This window comes from Oncorhynchus kisutch, linkage group LG18 (genome assembly GCF_002021735.2).
Source record: "Oncorhynchus kisutch isolate 150728-3 linkage group LG18, Okis_V2, whole genome shotgun sequence".
NCBI classification, from domain to species: domain Eukaryota; kingdom Metazoa; phylum Chordata; class Actinopteri; order Salmoniformes; family Salmonidae; genus Oncorhynchus; species Oncorhynchus kisutch.
This window is the reverse complement of record NC_034191.2, coordinates 25,079,127-25,093,131: the sequence shown is the minus strand read 5'-3', so window position 1 is coordinate 25,093,131 and position 14,005 is coordinate 25,079,127. Positions and strand designations below refer to the sequence as shown.

Here is a 14,005-nt window from a genome sequence, read left to right as displayed (position 1 = left end):
GTCTGTACTAGCCTGTTGGCCCTGATGGGGGAACTACAGGAGACAGAACACAGCTCTTTGAACCAGCACATAGAACCTGTGGTAGGGTGTTTGTGCTTGCGTCACAGAGGTGGTTAGTGGGCGTTAGCCTGCCTGCGCATGGCCATAGGTGGATAAAGGGCTGATTCACAGTTCTCCAGCTGGCCCGGGCTTGTTGGTACTAGAGGTTTGAAGCTGTTGATTATGTACAACATCACACAAGACCAAACACACACACAATCAGTGGAACAAGCATGCACACAGACTAAAACCCATTGTCATAGATACTGTACATATAGACACACACGCACTCTACCTGTTGATCTGTCTGCATCTTGCGTCCCACCACTCTGAAGGCGTTAGTGGAGGGGTTGTGGTAGATCTGGACCCTGCTGAAGGTCTGAGACCCTGTTCCTGCCGGGAGCCACATCTTATTCCCATCATCATAGATCATCACCGTGGCCCGAGCCTGGCAGATACTGGACTCACTAAAGGAGAGACAGTGGAATGATTTATTATGCAAAAAAAGCTTAGAGTTGAATAAATAGAGAGCTAGAGAGAGAAAGGGGGGCCAGGAATAAGGGAAGAAGGGATGGTGTTGGGAGAGGGGCTAATAATGGAGAAGGAGGGAACCAGGGGAAAGTATAGTGGAGGACAGCAGGGTAGGAAGAGAGGGGGCGGAGAAGAGAGGGAGAAAGAATCATAAAAATGAGCTAGGTCACATGCTGCCATAAACAAGACATGCTTGAGAGTTGAGCCAGTCCATACAGGCAATCGTCCAGTTGCTCTGTTCAAACTCACCCAGCCACTGTCACACTATGGCTGTCAATGGACCCCCGAGCACTGATGCAAGCCAACTCAATACACTCTTAATGAAGGGAGGGAGCAACAGGTAATACAACATAATGAATGGTGTCTCTTCAGCACAATCAACAGGCCATTTATACGCCTGTGAGTGTATAGTCTAAGTTTAGGTCCTCCCTTGACATGTATATTGTGAGAATATGGAGATGCATTTACCAGATGTTAGTGCATGTATGAAAGAGAGAGACATTGTGAGGGAAGCGATTGAGGAAGAGTAGGAGAGACAGACGAGAGAGACACGGGGCAGCAGGTAGCCTAGTGGTTAGAGTGTTAGACTAGTAGCCGAAAGGTCGCAAGATCGAATCCCCGAGCTGAAAAGGTAAAACAAAAAAATCTGCCCCTGAACAAGGCAGTTAACCCTAGGCTGTCATTGAAAATAAGAATTTGTTCTTAACTGACTTGCCTAGTTAAATAAATATAAAAAGAGAGAGCAGGAATGCAGTAGGATCATTCCACCAAGTCAGCGCCTTTTGAGAAGTGTAACTTCTCAAAAAAAATGTTACTTTAGATTTCATCATGATAAAAAGGTAGTAAGTGCCAAATAAAGTAACAGGGTTGACAATTCCATCTTAAATCAGCCCTGAATCTTCTTGTGACGGGGGAATGGAAACTTGTGTGCAACAGGGAGTGGCAATCGAATGCAAGCTTCACAAAAATGTATAAATTGCTCAAATATTTTTAGCCTGTCTATCTATGGGTAATAGGGTTGACGTGTTACACTCGACCCACTTATTTTCTCACCACAAAACATGGCCAAAAAGAGTCGAACCAGCTGAAGTAAATAATAATCTTTGTCAAAACAACAAAATAACTAGGGCTTTACAATGCTGAAAATGTTGGGGTTAAGTGGGTTAAAATCTTCATAGATGTCAAAGAGGGACATGTCATAATGAAGAATTTTGGCACTTTAACTTTAAGTCTTTATTCATATCTATTGAATTCTCCATGTGGTCTATATTAAAATGCACTTATAATATATTTTTTTTAACAGGCTTTTAAAATTCAATATTGGTTCACAATTTCTACTTAAAATATCAACAGTGGGGCCTCCTGGGTGGCGCAGTGGTCTAGCTGTGCCACCAGAGACTCTGGGTTCGCGCCCAGGCTCCTTCACAGCCGGCCGCGACCGGGAGGTCCGTGGGGCGAGGCACAATTGGCCTAGCGTCGTCCGGTTGGGATATCCTTGGCTCATTGCGCACTAGCAACTCCTGTGGCGTGCCGGGCGCTAACCGTGCCGCACGCTAACCAGATCGCCAGGTGCACGGTGTTTCCTCCGACACATTGTTGCGGCTGGCTTCCGGGTTGGATGCGCGCTGTGTTAAGAAGCAGTGCGGCTTGGTTGGGTTGTGTTTCGGGGAACGCATGGCTTTCGACCTTCGTCTCTCCCGAGCCCGTACGGGAGTTGTAGCGATGAGACAAGATAGTAACTACTAACAATTAGGGAGAAAAGGGGCTAACATTTTTCAAAAATCAACAGGGATGCAAAAGGCACTCTTTTTGCGTAACAAAAAAATGTAATGGCTAATTTAAGGAGTCGAACCAGCTTAGACCACTACCGCCACTTAGAAATGTCCTTGTTTTTGAAAGAGAAGCAAATTTTTTGTCTTTTAAAATAACCTCAAATTGATCAGAAATACAGTGTAGACATTGTTAATGTTGCAAATGCCTATTATAGCTGGAAACGGCAGATTTTTTATGGAATATCTACATAGGTGTACAGAGGCCCATTATCAGCCACCATCACTCCTGTGTTCCAATGGCACGTTGTGTTAGCTAATCAAAGTTTATAATTTTAAAAGGCTAATTGATCATTAGAAAACCCTTTTGCAATTATGTTAGCACAGCTGAAAACTGTTGTACTGATTAAAGAAGCAATACAACTGGCCAACCTGTTCTTAGGGAAATGTACCAGCTAATAGAAACCTTGGCATTTCGCAGCCCCTGGTCTTTAAGAGAAAGTAAACACATTTTAGAGACTACTGGAAATTCAAACCAATCTATAGGAGAGGACTGCAGTGTTATGCAAGTAGGCTTATGTGCAGTGGCACTGACAGACAAGTGTTACTGACTAGAGCCAGACATGGTGACAATGACAGACAGATAGTGAGGGCCACCCCGATACTCTGGCTCATATCAAGGTTCACACACTCCCCTAGTCACACATAAAGGAAGTCCCTGACCTTCAGACAGGCTGAGTGAGTGAGTGACAGAGTCCCTATTCCAACTACGAGAGATGAGTCTGAGGAGCGGTGTGTGTGTGTGTGTGTGTGTGTTGGTCGTGGTGAGTAAGTGTGTAGAATGTGCATAGAGACAGTATAAAAATTAAATAGGAGGGTCAATGCAGATAGTCTATGTAGTCATTTTATTAGCTATATAGCAGTCTTATGGCTTGGGGATAGAAGCTGTTTAGGAGCCTGTTGGTGTCAGACTTGACGCTCCGGTACCGCTTGCCGTGCGGAAGCAGAGAGAACAGTCTAAAGCTAACAACATGCTTCATGATCAAGTAATGTTAGCATATCAGTAATGTACGTTTACCTCTCCAAAACAAATATAAAAGTACAGTAATGTTATCGAACAATGTCACTCATGTTATAATATAGGCTACACAGCTAGGAAACGTTAGCTAAATAAAATAGAGTGAATAAAAAGTGCCACAGATGTCTCAAGTTGAAGGAGCGTGCAATTGGCATGCTATCTTCAGGAAACGGCTGTGCAAAGTTGCTTGATATTGGCAAGAACTGGAACACGCTGTCGTACACGTTGATCCAGAGCATCCCAAACATGCTCAACGGGTGACATGTCTGGTGAGTATGGCCATGGAAGAACTGGGTCATTTTCAGCTTCCAGGAACTGTGTACAGATCCTTGAAACATGGAGCCGTGCATTATGCTGAAACATGGGGTGTTGGCAGCGGATTAATGGCACGACATTGGGCCCCATTGAAGAGAAGTGGGACAACATTCCACAGACCACAATCAATAGTCTGATCAACTCTATGTGAAGAAGACATGTCGTGCTGCATGAGGCAAATGGTGGTCACACCAGATACAGATTTATTTTTTAATGTTAAGGTACCTGTGACCAACAGATTCCCGGTCATGTGAAAAAAAAAATGTATTGACTGATTTCCTTATATGAAGTGTAACTCAGAAAAATCTTTGAAATTGTTGCATTTATATTTTTGTTCAGTATAATTTCTGAATACTTAAGTAAAACGTGCTGGCTGTAGCTGAATGCTGATGTTTAGCTGAACAATAACTATTTGGAGCTCTTAGGCTGACACTAGGTACAATATTAGAAGATACCTTCGAACAAACCAGGCTTCATTTTATCTATATATCATGGAAGTCACTGAGGTAAAAGCAATTGAAACAATTTCAGATGTAACTGGCTGTTACTACAATATCAGGTAAAACCTAAAGAAAAATAAGTGAAACGTCTATACGTTTCAAAAACATTGCTATGCTATAACAATTTGTCCGGTACGAGTTTTGTGTCAAGGAGATAGTTGTGTTTACACTGCCCTGCACTACCTCCGGAGGTATCGGTCCAGACATGATAAGTTCATGTGGTCTTTTTGCCAAAGTGGAGTCTAGTTGAGAGAGAACCAGGAAGAGCAGACTCATTTTCTTTATCAATCTCTTTTCCCCACTCCTCCTCTCCCTCCATCCATCCCATGATACAATCTCCCGCTTCCTGTGACACAGCTCTGTAGCCACAGCCCACCTCTTGCTCCCAGCAATGCCTAATAAGGGTTGACTCAGCCTGACTAGTGAACACACACACACAAACGCACACCCTTTCAAGTTTACACACTGATGTGCTCATTTGTTGACCCAAATGCTTGTTAGGTAAGGTAGGTGAAGAAAGAAGTTAATAGATGGAAAAATTAAATAAAGATGTCCCTGGCTGGGGACATAATGGTGTGAGGAAAGAGAGACATGGATTGTGGTCAGTAAGCACAGAAACAGAGGTGCCAGCTGAACTTATATTGAACCAATATTCTATTTCAAAAGGTTCTCTCACACTTGTTTTCAGTGAACGTGACCCACCCAGGTATAGAGTGGTGAGGGCTGCTGCTAACTGGGAAGGTACAGAGAAAAGGACTGGGAAACAAATGCATTTTTAATATGAGAGAAAGCATAGGCTCAGGAGGACAGAGTGAGGAGTGAATTATTGATACATCTACAGATATTGAGACTACATGTGTGTGCATACGTCGACAGAGTCCGAGAGGTTGGCAGGATGCTACATGGACACACGTTTTTCACACGTTAGCTTCTGAATGAACCATGAACAATAAATGTCATAAACAACCTATTCCTGTGACAGTGTCCAAAAAACACATATAATGCAGTCCTCGAAGGTTAGCTAAGAGTCTAGACTAGTAGTTAAGCTAAGTGTTAACTAGCTGACTAGTTCATTTAACCTGTGAGAGTGGACTGTGAGAGCCAATAGGTCACTGGCTTAACCTTAAAATAACTCAACCAGGCAATGGTCATTTTCAGTCTTAATCTGAGGAATTTTCACATACCCTTGAAACATTAGCTGTGGCTACTGCCCATGTTAAAATCATAACCAAGTGCTTTTGCATGCAAAGGTTATGAAAATATCCTGTCTGTCAAGATGACAAATTATAGGCTCCTAGCAACCTAACTGATAACATTCTGATAATAACATTAAGATAAGTTTATGGCCTGAATACAGACAGACAACGCCTACAGGAGAACCAATAAACCAAACTCAAAGGCCAAGTTTAGCTGAGAATTAAAATAAAAAAGACAGAAACTCCAAGTTAGCCAACACTGACATTTGGAGCCGGAATGGGAGCCTATAGTTTCTCAGTCAGTGAGGGGTTAACAGGAAACTGCAGCGCACGACTGGGGCACACGCTCTAAGAAATGTCTGTATAAGGCTTTGCTCAGAGCTTGTACTGACAAGTACAGTCAGGTCCAGTGGCTCTCCCTCTCTGTTTACCAGGCCATCCCACCATGCTTCTCCACACTCCTTATTTCTTCCTCCCCCTCTTTTAGTCTCCACATCTGGCCCCCATCGTCCCTCTTAATCCCTCAATCCTCTTCTTCATCACTGCGTTCATACTTAGGCTACCAGTTAAATCAGTCTACGTTTTTTTGGACTCAAGCCCCCTCCGCTAAACAATTTCCCTCCACTTGTTCCACTTTGGCCTTCTATCTCTCTGTTAATCTGGCAGAAGATGTTGGACACTTATACACTACATGACCAAAAGTATGTGGACATGATCTCATGATCTCATTCTAAAATCATGGTCATTAATATGGAGTTGGTCCTCCCTTTGTTGCTACAACAGCCTCCACTCTTCTGGGAAGGCTTTCCAATAGATATTGGAACATTGCTGCAGGGACTTGCTTCCATTCAGCCACAAGAGCACTAGTGAGGTTGAGCACTGATGTTGGGTGATTAGGCCTGGCTCGCAATCGGCGTTCCAATTCATCCCAAAGGTGCTTGATGGAGTTTAGGTCAGGGCTCTGTGCAGGCAAGTCAAGTTCTTCCACACCGATCGACACACCATCCCCCATGCACAAAGCGAGGTCCATACAGAAATGGTTTGTCGAGATCGGTGTGGAAGAACTTGACTGGCCTGCACAGAGCCCTGACCTAAACTCCATCAAGCACCTTTGGGATGAATTGGAACGCCGATTGTCATGCTGAAACAGGAAATATGCTGTAGCATAAGATTTCCCTTCACTTGAACTAAGGGGCCTAGTCCGAACAATGAAACACAGCCCTAGACCATTATTCCTCCTCCACCAAACTTTACAATTGTCACTCTGCATTCAGGCAGGTAGCGTTCTCCTGGCATCCGACAACTACAGATTCATCCGTTGGTCTGCTCCACAGTTCATTGGCAGCGAGCTTTACACCACTCCAGCCGACACTTTTATGTCAAATGCGCCAAATAAAAAAACTGGTGTAGACCTTGCCGTGAAATGCTTACTTACAAGCCCTTAACCAACAATGGAGTCAAGAAAATATTTACTAAATAAACAATAAGGAGGTTATATATTGCACATGGTGATCTTAGGCTTGTGTGAGGCTGCTCAGCCATGGAAACCCATTTTATGAAGCTCCCAAAGAAACAGTTATTGTGCTGACATTGCTTCTAGAGGCAGAACTCAGTACTGAATGTTGCAACTAGAGGTCGACCGATTATGATTTTTCAACGGCGATACCGATTATTGCAGGACCAAAAAAAGCTGATACCGATTAAAATCGGCCAATTTATTTATTTATTTATTTATAATAATGACAATTACAACAATACTGAATGAACACTTATTTTAACTTAATTTAATACATCAATAAAATCTATTTAGCCTCAAATAAATAATGAAACATGTTCAATTTGGTTTAAATAATGCAAAAACAAAGTGATGGAGAAGAAAGTAAAAGTGCAATATGTGCCATGTTAAAAAAGCTAACGTTTAAGTTTCTTGCTCAGAACATGAGAACCTATGAAAGCTGGTGGTTCCTTTTAACATGGGTCTTCAATATTCCCAGGTAAGAAGTTTTAGGTTGTAGTTATTATAGGAATTATAGGACTATTTCTCTCTATACCATTTGTATTTCATATACCTTTGACTATTGAATGTTCTTATAGGCACTTTAGTATTGCCAGTGTAACAGTATAGCTTCTGTCCCTCTCCTCGCCTCGAACCAGGAACACATTGACAACAGCCACCCTCGAAGCATCGTTACCCATCTCTCCACAAAAGCCGCGGCCCTTGCAGAGCAAAGGGAACAACTACTTCAAGGTCTCAGAGCGAGTGACGTCAACGATTGAAACGCTATTAGTGCGCAACCCACTAACTAGCTAGCCATTTCACATAGATTACACCAGCCTAATCGCGGGAGTTGATAGGCTTGAAGTCATAAACAGCTCAATGCTTGAAGCACGCGAAGAGCTGCTGGCAAACGCATGAAAGTGCTGTTTGAATGAATGCTTACGAGCCTGCTGCTGCCTACCACCGCTCAGTCAGACTGCTCTATCAAATATCAAATCATTGACTTAATAACACACAGAAATACAAGCCTTAGGTCATTAATATGGTCAAATCCGTAAACTATCATTTCGAAAACAAAACGTTTATTCTTTCAGTGAAATACGGAACCGTTCCGTATTTTATCTAATGGGTGGCATCCATAAGTCTAAATATTGCTGTTATGTCATAATTATGTACAATTCTGACAAATTAACTACGGTCTTTGTTAGGAAAAAATTGACTTCGCAACGAGCCAGGTGGCCCAAACTGCTGCATATACACTGACTGCTTGCACGGAACGAAAGAGAAGTGACACAATTTCCCTAGTTAAAATAAATTCCTGTTAGCAGGCAATATTAACTAAATATGCAGGTGTAAAAATATATACTTGTGTATTGATTTTAAAGAAAGGCATTGATGTTTATGGTTAGGTACATTGGTGCAACGACAGTGCTTTTTTCACGAATGTGCATGTTAAATCATCACCCGTTTGTCGAAGTAGGCTGTGATTCAATGAGAAATTAACAGGCACCGCATCGATTAGATGCAACACAGGACAAGCTAGATAAACTAGTAATATCAACCACGTGTAGTTAACTTGTGATTATGTTAAGATGCATTGTTTTTTTACAAGATAAGTTTAATGCTAGCTGGCAATTTACCTTGGCTTCTTGCTGCACTCGCGTAACAGGTAGTCAGCCTGTCATGCAGGCTCCTCGTGGAGTGCAATGTAGTCGGCCACAATCGTGTCCAAAAATGCAGATTACCGATTGTTATGAAAACTTGAAAAATCGGCCCTAATTAAATCGGCCATTACGATTAATCGGTCGACCTCTAGTTGCAACCAAGGCCAGATGGTTTTTACACGCTACGCGTTTCAGCACTCTGCGGTCCCGTTTTGTGAGCTTGTGTGGACTACCACTTCTCGGCTGAGCAGTTGTTGCTCCTAGACGTTTCCATTTCACAATAACAGCACATACAGCTCTTGCAGGGCAAAAATGGACAAACTGACTTGTTGGAAAGGTGGCATTCTATGACAGTGTCATGTTGAAAGTCAATGAGCTCTTCAGTAAGGTCATTCTACTGCCAATGTTTGTCTATGGAGATTGCATGGCGGTGTACCTGACTTTATACACCTGTTAGCAACGGGTGTGGCTGAAATAGCTGAATCTACTCATTTGAAGGGGTGTCCACATACACTATCTATACAAAAGTATGTTATGTGCTTGCCATGTCCTGCCATTGTGCCTTGTGGTCATTCATGCCAGACAAACTGTCCAGTATAGCACATCAACAGATCAATACAAAAATCGGTATTGCGCTATACAAATCAATAACTGTGCTCTACTCCAAAAGAATGACATGTTTCCAAAGATAAGAGTTTGAGTCGTAAATCATCAGTCATATTGAACATGACTAAAGGGAATGAATAAAAGGCATCACAGTTCAGTTTATTCAGATCTCAGGAGGACTTCGCACCTGTTGGAAATGTGAACAAATGTTATTTCACTCATAGGTCCTCTTCCCTCTCAGCCCACTTTAAAACATCTACTTTGAAGTGAGAGCTAAAACAATGAAAAGTAAAGCAATGCTAACTCCCCCTCTCAGCCTTGATAAAAAATATAGACCACAGTTCCATGTTGTGGATGATGATGCAGATACCGATATCACACATTCTTAAAAGCAGAGTAGAAATAACCCGGTCCTGTCTCTCTAGGATACAGCGCACAACCTGGGACTCTCTCTAGCACCACCAGGTGAGTACACACCCACAAATGACAGGGGCATAGGTGACCAACCGTGTGACCTCTTATCCAGTTTATGTACAAAAACATAAAAACAATTGCATTAGTTTTGAGGCAAAAATTGAAGTTACCAGTGTCATCTGACAGTATTGTCCTCAATGAACTTTCCCTCCAGCCAAGTACAGGGCTGTCAGTGACATCACAGACTCAATGATACCTCTGACCCAAGTGACACTGACACACAGTGGGACACAGACAGTAACTTCACTGAATAACAAAAGTGTTAATCTCTCAAATACAAAAACACAGAGCATCCTCTTCAGCGTACAGCCTAAGTAATTTAATGCTGTTCAAATAAACAGTTGTAAAGATGGATCGCATACCTCAGCCCCTTGAAGTACAGGTATTTTTAAGAGGCTAACCATATGGAGCGACTGGCTGACTACTGAAGCCCCAGACTAAAGATTGAGGAGGACCAGGGCCCCTGTGGTAATCCTTGGCCTACTGCTGATAACTTTCCTAACTCTATCCTTCTCTCAGTCTCCCTCCCTTCTGCGTGCCTGCTCCCTCACACAGGTCCTAGCATGCTGCGACACAGATTTAGGATACTGCCTTTAGTCTCTCCCCCGTCAGCCACACACGCTGGCCATCTTTTTTTCCCTGTCTCTCTCGCTCTCTCTCTCTCAGAAGGTGTCGGACTCTCGTTCTCCGTCTCTTATGTTCGGCCTCAAACTCTTATGCACCAACTCTCTCACTTTCTCTTTCTCAGTCAAGTTCAAACCACTCAGCATTCTTTGCGTCAGCATTCTTTGTGTGCTGACTCATCGGTGCCTGAGTTTCTCTGGAATAGGTCTCTCCAACGTTGTGGAAACGTTCCCTGGCTGTCTGGGCCAGGCCTCTGACCACTTGAAAGAGGCCGAGGAGCAAAAGCAGCATTCCAGCTCCTGAAGCGCTGTGGGGGGGGATTGTGACTGGCACTCACTATGCCCTTATTTGGACCATCGAATCATCGCTCTCCTCTCTGCGTTCGCTTAATTCCTTTTACATGTCGAAGCGTATCCTCCCTGAGAAGCTAAGGAGGCAGAGGAGGAGGCAAACCCCCCCGGGGAAGATCCCCCCTCATTAGGGGGTGAGAGATGAAGAGAAACTCCTCACCCTCTCTGTTGTCCAGACATGTAACTATGTCCACATCTCCAGAGAATATGGTATGGGTATAAAACTGTGCCCACCGTGCACAAAAGAGGGAGCGAGGAAGGATGTAATCTATATTGAGTTGATAACTCACTGTTATGAAGGTCTGTGAGTGCTGCATGCCTCTGGCTTGACACTTTGCATTAGCTATATATTTCACTGAACAAAAATAACATTTAAAGTGTTGGTTTCATGACCTGAAATAAAAGATCCCTGAAATGTTCCATACGCACAAAAAGCTTCTCAAATATTGTGGAAGTCCCTGTCAGTGAGAATTTATCCTTTGCCAAGATAATCCATCCACCTGACAGGTGTGGTATATCAATAAGCTGATTAAACAGCATGGTAATTACACAGGTGCACCTTGTGCTGGGGACAATAAAACGGCACTCTAAAATGTCCAGTTTTGTCAAACAACACAATGTGAGAGATGTCTCAAGTTGAGGGAGCGTGCCATGGGCATGCTGACTGCAGGAATGTCCACCAAAGCTGTTTCCAGAGATGTTAATGTTCATTTCTCTACCATAAGCCCCGACTCTCAACATCATTTTAGAGAATTTGGCAGTACATCCAGCCCAAAACCTCCACATACGGCTTCATCACCTGATGGATCGTCTGAGACCGGCCACCCGGACAGCTGAAGAATCGGAGAGGTATTCCTGCCTGTAATAAAGCCCTTTTGTTGGTAAAAAAAAATTCTCTTTCAGATTGGCTGGGCTTGGCTCCCCAGTGGGTGGGCCTGGCCCGCAAGTGGAGTGGCAGGTAGTCTAGTGGTTAGAGCGTTGGACTAGTAGCCGAAAGGTTGCAAGATCGACTCCCCGAGCTGACAAGGTAAAAATGTGTCGTTCTGCCCCTGAACAAGGCAGTTAACCCACTGTTCCTAGGCTGTCATTGAAAATAAGAATTTGTTCTTAACTGACTTGCCTAGTTAAATAAAGATAAAATAAAAACATGTAAAAGTGGGTAGGACTACGCGCTCCCAGGCCCACCCATGGCTGCGCCCCTGCCCATTCATGTGAAATACATAGATTACGGCCTAAAATGTTTTTCAATTGACTGATTTCCTTTTTTGAACTGTAACTCAGTAAAATCTTTGAAATTGTTGCATTCATATTTTTGTTCAGTATAGATGCTGAGTAGTAGTAGTGGAAATTACTATCACGATCCTCAAAACAGGTCAACGTTGGTCAAGACACAGGAAGTCTCATTTTTATCTTTGGTACACAATCAAATGATGTATCTATCAAATGTTGCTGTCCTACTCTTTGATAGTATGCACGGTGTCTTCAAAACGGTTCAACTTGCCTTGTGGTCACTAAAGTTAATGCATGAACATGCTTATAACTTGAAAATGAAGCAATGGATCGAGGATCAGTAAGTCTACCTTTTGAATGAGGTGGTCATTTCTACAGTTACAGCCCATTGAGACGATACATGAATTCACTACCCATTGAAAAGGTATCCAAATGACTAAAACCTAAAATTATTCAACATAGATATTATCAGACAGACCCAACTGGGAGCTCTGAAGAGGCAACCAGTCCCGCGATATCACAAAAGCTGATCGTTTCGGTAAACAAGATTAGTCGCTACGCTAATCATCCACAAAAATGTCACCCATGCAGGAAATAGTTTTTGATGCCCAATCTATTTAACCCACAGTGGCATCGCTTGAGCCTCAATATACATTTTCCAACCAAAACATAGCTTTTATCCAGTCAATGCACTCTCAGCATCCTCATGTATGGCTGTAGGGGAAAGTCAGTAGACACTTCTCCACAGACGCCCATTATGCCACATTATAGAGTGGCACTCTTCTGAACCTACTCTGTGTCTGTGTCCATTAGCAATCAGATTCAGAACAACAGTGAATCACTAGACATTAATATTTGCCTAGGGAGGAAGAGCGAGTTATGAATGGAGAGAAAGAAAAGGAAGAAGAAATGGCAGCCGTTGCTGACCATGCATTAAATCATTACAGCATGGCTACTGCAACAAGACCCAGCCTGTCTCAGCCATGGCCAGCAACCACTTTTAGAGTATCCAACATAGAGATCCTATTAAATGACTATTCTAGTTCCTAATTCTATGGTATCCAATGCCTAGTGGTTAGTCGCTCACCTACAGCTCCACAGTGACGGTGCAATTTGTACCCTGTGTAGCTATGCTGATGCCTTGGGCTTGTTGGGACAAAGCCAACCAAGGCCTGGAGCTGCCCAGGGAACCAGAAGGAGAATATGATGACCGTTGTTCCAGAGACAACAGTGGCTCTGTGAAAGCACAGTTTCCTCCTGACCTACAGCATCTATATGGATCAGCTGCAGCACTACATGGGATATAAAAGGAGAAACTGGGAGTGTTGGGAATGAGGGATATGGGTGATTGGAAAGATACTAGCTAGGGTGGAAGGAAGGAACTTAAATGGTAAATATGGGAGTGTCAGGCTGAATCCCAAATCACCCCTTACCCTCGACCCTCCATTTGCTCATTCACGCGCGCCTCCACTATATGCACAAGTGTCCCAAACATATGCACAAGTGTCCCAAACCTGAGGGAGTAGCGGCTAATTAGACCCTCCGTTAGCCACTAGGACCGAGCCAGGAAGGATGCAGGCTCCAGAGCTAAGTGCTATCCCAACACACTGCGATATGTTTGGCGTTTGCGCAATTTCATAGAATTGAGAGGTGTACCTAATTATATGACACGTGCATTTGATTCACCGTCAGTGTACCATGCTATAGGAGGTTGTAGAGGATTCTTTTGTCAGTGGCAATGAACAAAGCCCTATTGTTGCTTCCGGTTTACCATGCCCTAACCACCATTTTACAGACGCCTAGACTGTATACGTTTGAGTAACACCTCTGAACAAGGAGGGAAGATATTGTAATCTAGATGCTTAGTAATAGAACCCACAACAACCACCAAGGAAACTGGATTTGGCACTATTGAGACAATAGAAGGTTTTGTACATTGTGCACTGCTTCTAATCCCAAGGCAGGCCCCCACATAAAGGCCTATTTATTTGCCCTAGAACAAGGAGCACCGATGGGGGTAAATTGTTATGGGGCAGTGGTGATCAGGTGTTGACATAAAAGGCCAGTAGCGTTAAATGGAAGAGCTTGTGATAATGCATGGCACAGATTGCTCGGCCACAGCGACATTCAG

At 43.3% G+C, this 14,005-nt stretch overlaps 1 protein-coding gene across 4 annotated transcripts in view; it reads right to left on the bottom strand.

Moving 5' to 3' along the window:
- vaspb (vasodilator stimulated phosphoprotein b) overlaps positions 1-14,005 on the bottom strand; it is a 31,123-nt gene that overhangs the window by 10,001 nt on the left and 7,117 nt on the right. For 2 of the 4 annotated variants that reach the window (XM_020508227.2, XM_020508228.2), the window contains exon 2: positions 335-506. In XM_020508227.2, coding sequence (XP_020363816.1) covers positions 335-506 — 172 coding nt within the window. Of the gene's footprint in view, positions 1-334; positions 507-10,032; positions 10,265-14,005 lie in introns of those variants that run through there. The other 2 variants (XM_031795598.1, XM_031795599.1) reach the window with 2 other exon arrangements.